General features: G+C 39.7%; 1 protein-coding gene across 5 annotated transcripts in view; it reads right to left on the minus strand.

Moving 5' to 3' along the window:
* The window catches only part of LOC306933922 (pre-B-cell leukemia transcription factor 3), a gene marked incomplete at both ends in the record, with an annotated part of 77,261 nt that extends 72,285 nt beyond the window's left edge, over positions 1 to 4,976 (minus strand). For 4 of the 5 annotated variants that reach the window (XM_079516294.1, XM_079516293.1, XM_079516296.1 and 1 more), the window contains 2 exons: positions 3,993 to 4,066; positions 4,765 to 4,961. In XM_079516294.1, the coding sequence (XP_079372420.1) occupies positions 3,993 to 4,066; positions 4,765 to 4,961 (271 nt within the window). Of the gene's footprint in view, positions 1 to 3,992; positions 4,067 to 4,764 lie in introns of all 5 variants that reach the window. The other variant, XM_079516295.1, reaches the window with a different exon arrangement.
* Between the last annotated feature and the right edge of the window lie 526 nt (positions 4,977 to 5,502).

Consider the following 5,502-nt stretch of genomic DNA (forward strand, 5'->3'; position numbering starts at 1 on the left):
CGAAGGCGCGTGCGCACGTCTGACGCGAGGCCGACATTGGTGTCGGTCTGTTTGGTGGAGTGTAGTCCCTTTAATCCACTGCTTTAAACACTGGATCTGGGCATTTATCAGCCTCTGAATCAGTTCTCTCACACCCCCTCTCTCTCCCCCTACCTCTCCAGACCCCCGTTTCTGAACCTGATGAGTCAAAGGTCAGGAAAACAACAAGTCAATACGCAGCCAAGAGGAGCGCCATGCGGCTGAGAGAGCTGTGGAGGGGTCTAAGCCTCTCTGTGGCACACCGTGATTTAGCCTGTAATAGTTTTCTGTAATCTCTTTCTATTGATTAAACCTCACATCAAAGAGGAGTCTTGCTGCAGAACCTCTCTTTTGCTGGTCAGAAATACCATATGGAGGTAATCTTTCACCTATGTTATTCTTGCTGCTCCCGCTGGTGCTGGTGCTGCTGCTGCAAGCCTCTCCTATCTCCTCTCCTCCAGGATGAGAGAGCCAGCAGTGGAAAACAAACCTATAGCGTAGAGGAACTACTGCAAAACTAATCTGAATAACACACGTCTCCTCCAGATCTATGGATTCTTTGTCTTCTGTCAAAGCAGAGAAAGGTCTGCCGATATGAAAGTTACCGTAAATGTACTTTAAAATCATCAGTGTTCATTTAACTCAGGGAGTTTAACGTGTACATTCTCTCAAATTTCTAAATGAACACTGAGGATTTTAGTGTATGTACATGTTTCCAATGTCGTGAAAAGGTAAGACATTTACTTAATTTTGTTTTAAGGTACAGCTGCTGCTATGTTGAAAATGTGAGTTCAGGAGACAAAAAAGGACAAAGAATTCCATTAGCCTATGGTACCACACATTTAGCTTATCTAAATGCAAAACCAAGAAATTGTTGGGGGGAAAAAAGGCTCTGCTAAAACACTCAATTTACTGACAGGCAAATGACTTCATGCTGCCACTTAATCTCATTTCTTGCATAATGCCCTCTAATTAGCATATCAAAGTGAATTAATACTTCTAGGGCATTAGCAATGCAGAAATATGCTCCAACTCTACAATAAGTGTTAGACAGTGCCCCAAAAACTTCTTCTAAACTAGGGATGCACGATTAATCGCTCATCGTGCAATATTGTCCGACATTTAACTTTTTGGTTACGCACCGCCATTCCGAAATGGTTTATATGTGTATTTGAATGTGAAGCTGAAAGGCATTTAATTAAGCCTTCGGATTAGTCAGTGTCTTTTGGGGATGCTTTCAAAATGGTCTACCTGTAGTACAAAAGCAAAGACATTAGAAAAATATTCTAATAAAGGCCCAATAAATCAGGTAATATGAATGCAATGTTTTTTAGAGGTCTGCGTCTGCAACCAGAATCACAGTAACTGTATAACAGGTGTATGTTTAACCATTCTGGAAATTCTTTGCATACTACTGTACATACATGTTGTCAAACTATGTCTGGAGACCATTATTCATCCTTACTCTGAGCACTGGACTGCACCACAGCCTATAGTGCAGCAGCTATACTGTACACACAATAATATCATCAGTGTTAATGTATCCATTAATATCTCATGTACACATGCAACCAAATGGACCCTTACACGTGTTACATGTGTACACTCTCTGAGAGTAAATGATTTTGCTGTGTGTACCTATGGTTGTTGAACCGCTTCCAGATACATTATACAAAAATCACTTTTAACCAAATGGCTGACCCTGTGGCTAAAAGGCATTGGCCCCTGTGCCATTTGAACGCACATGAAAGGGCCAAGGAATCCCTGTGTACGATGCTACAGGGGCCAAGGAATCCCTGTGTACGATGCTACAGGGGCCAGTGAATGGCTCACTGTGTGCTAGAAAAACAGAGCGGTCAGCGAGGCCACCAGACCAGCTGAGCTCTGTCAATGGCTAAGAGGGGGAGACTGTGACTCCAAACCACAGGCTAACCACACACGCACACACACACACACACACACACACACACACATGCACACGCACGCACACACGCGCACACACACACACACACACACACACACACACACACACACACACACACACACACACACACACACACACACACACACACACACACACACACAGTACATACAAGCACACATATTCGCTCCCGCACACATTCACACTTTCCCCACACACTGTCTGACAAATCAACACCTAATTATTTCAAGCTAAATATATATATATATATATAATCCTGTGTCTTTTCATTTTGGTCAAATAATTTAAGAAATCATTGTACGAACTGAGCTTGTGTTCCAACCTGAAAACCTGCGACATGAACAATTTTATTTCAGTAAGTGAAAAGTGAAGTGGATCTCTTTTTTTGTTACCTTACGCAAGTCTTATAATGTAACATGAGATTAAACTATTAAACTAATCTAGTGTTTCTCAATGCAAGTTCTACAGGTGGACTCAAGATACCTCTCTTGCTTTGACTCTACCTTCTGCATTTGCTCAGTTCAACATAAGGATAGTAGACTATAGACTGAAGGAGATTTTTTGCTGCCCCTGTGGACACCGCTTGTGTTAGGGAAGTTCATAAAGTTTTACGATCTCCCTCAAGTCAACTTCCTTATAAACCACACAAAGGTCACAAATCTGGTATCAGGTTTGCCAATTTAAACATCATCCATTTCATTCTTCCGCTTTTTTTTCCTTCTTTTTTTCCCACTAAACTCTGTTTGGACAATAAATATTATTTGGAAAATAAATATGATTAGGTCATATTATTGTCTTTGTTATGTTGGAATTAGAAAATATCTGTTTGTCAGGGCTTCTTCTCATTATGAATAACCTATTTAACTATTCGAATAAAATAACAAATAAAAACTGTCAAAAAAAACATGGAATTAAATTCCATGCATCTTTAAAAATAAATTGGGCAAGAGAAGAGGAATGTGCAGCATAATGTAGAAGCCTTCTTTTTTAAGAAGGCTACAAGAAAACTTGTACTAAAACTAATAAAAGTTAGGAAAATACAGATTTGTTTCTAATTCCCTCTTTGACAAGTCACAACATGCACATCCCACACACACACATACTGTATGTGCAGGCACACACTTTTTATGGCATGTCCATGCCGTATGCGCGCACGCACACACACACACACACACACACACACACACACACACACACACACACACACACACACACACACACACACACACACACACACACACTTTTGGCCAAGTAGGTATAAGTATATGTCTTATATATCTTTATATGTATAGCATATACCTTAATTATTTATAGGTAGCCTAAACAATACATGAAAAACTACTTACTTCCATATTTCCAAACAACTTAATTTAGCAATATGCTACTAGTGGAAATGAGGTAAATGTGATTTTCAGTCGTCTAAACCCTACGCTTTGCAACTGACTATAACTTAAATAGCCTAAAAAGGTTAATAAAGTGTCACTCCCACTACAATTGATGATTGTAGGCTAGCATCCAGGTGTTGAAAAGGTGTCAGTTGTTGCTGGTATACACCTAGACATCTTGTAGTGATGTCTGCTGTGGTTGGCTCACATGAAATTCTACTGTTAAGTGCAAAGGTACCGAGGGTGCATAAGTGCACATTGTTGTAAGCCCTGCACAGCATCCACAAAACCCATAAAGGTACCTGACAAGATGCTCTTTCAGAAACAAAAAACGCTGAGTGTCTAAAATGATACCAATCTATAATCGCCTCTGTGCCAATGCCATGCCTTCCTTCAATCTCCACAGACTTGGAGATAGTTTGAAAAAAATAATTGGATGATTGGCACAAAGTTGCCATAAGCAACCTCCTGGTTGTAACCTATACTGTCTGTACACTACTAGCCCATCCGAACCCTGCAGGTAAAGATGGCGGTGGGATTTTTACGGGGCTCAGCAATATTTTTCTTTCATAGCCTATATATATGTATATATAAGGCTTATATATATATATTTTTTTACAATGTGTGAATTTTCCCAAAGATCTTACCTGTCTTTTCTTTGATTTCACAGAGAACGCTGAAGAGTGCAGGTTTCATTCTGTGACAGTTCAGTCCATGTTTCCTGTTTCAGTATAAGACAAAGTAAATATTCAAATATAGCCATCATGACACCAAACTTTGAATACATTAAGAATTATGTGGGGGGGGGGGGGGGGGTGTTCTTCAATATCTGTGCAGTTGTGCACTAGCCTATTTTGCCGAGCATAATTCCACCTCCTGTCAGCCTAATGTTGTCTGATTCTAACACAAAAGTTGCCCTACTTAGGCAGCAGCATACACTAGGCTATAATTATGCTACTTAATTATTTTCTAAAAGTTAAAAAACTCATTTATTTGCAGATTTTGGTGGTTTTATTATGATTAGGAATTTGTTTATGCGCATTCGATTTTCAATCACCAATTTCAGTCTCAATATACTAGCCTACATTATGCATGCTAATACAGAACATGAATGTTTGTTTTGGTAAATAGAGTAATATCGGCTATTATCATTAAAATATCAGGACACGTGTGCTCACTAAAACTTTTTGGACAACTTGCAGTCTAACATAAGATGAGGTTGAGAAACTGACTAAATAAATAACGTGTCGTTTATCACCTTCGACTTGTTACACAGCTTGTGAGGCAACAAGTTCACTTAATAGTGACAACTGAAATTTAAGACATTATTGTCTATTTATGCATCGGCAGTATGACAATAAGCGAGACAATAAGGATAGGTTGGGTTCGGGGAAGTTAGGAAAACATAAATGAACCAACTTTGCTTGCGCTTCGTCCAGACTTTGATCGGTAATGGTCATTATTTGATGAAGAATGTCACCAATGTCTTGTTTTCTTCCGTCTCCATCTGTCCCATCGTGTCCATGTGGAGGCGGCAGTGCCATGCCTCCTTGTACCGAGTGGCCAGCCAAACTGACACCGCCAATAGACTGCATGATCCGGGCTTGATCGTCCATAGTAGCCGCGATAGAGTCAGCGCACTGAGCCAGGCAAATTGAAAAACTCATATACAAAATCAACTACAACATACGTTGTAGCCTCTATACTGAGCAATTATTCAGTTCGTCAACAATATTGAGCATAGACGTATCAAAGTGACTGGGTCCAAGTTATCGCTATCCTCTTTTTACGCACGGTCCAAAGTGACGAAACGTATAATTATTTGTTTGTCCAAAAACATACATAGGCTTTTAATTTTTCAAAACTTCTTTGTCAAAATTGACAGCCGTTGTCCATCGTATCCCGAACGAATCCTCCTCATGCCAATTTGTCTTTCAGTTTGATTTGACGCGTGGTGAATAGAAACGCTCCTTTGGTGATCTCTCATTTATTAGCGAGTCTTCTTTAGGATTCCTCGCGCATTTCCTCTTAAAAATGTTCAAATCCTCATCGTAAACCGCAGGCAAACAAAATATCCAGCATGAAAATGTGTAAACAAATAAGAAAAATATCTAAAACTCTTATAGGCAAGCGTAAATGTTGCCAACTGTAAATGTA

Source organism: Electrona antarctica, assembly GCF_951216825.1.
Source record: "Electrona antarctica genome assembly, chromosome: 12".
Lineage (NCBI taxonomy): Eukaryota > Metazoa > Chordata > Actinopteri > Myctophiformes > Myctophidae > Electrona > Electrona antarctica.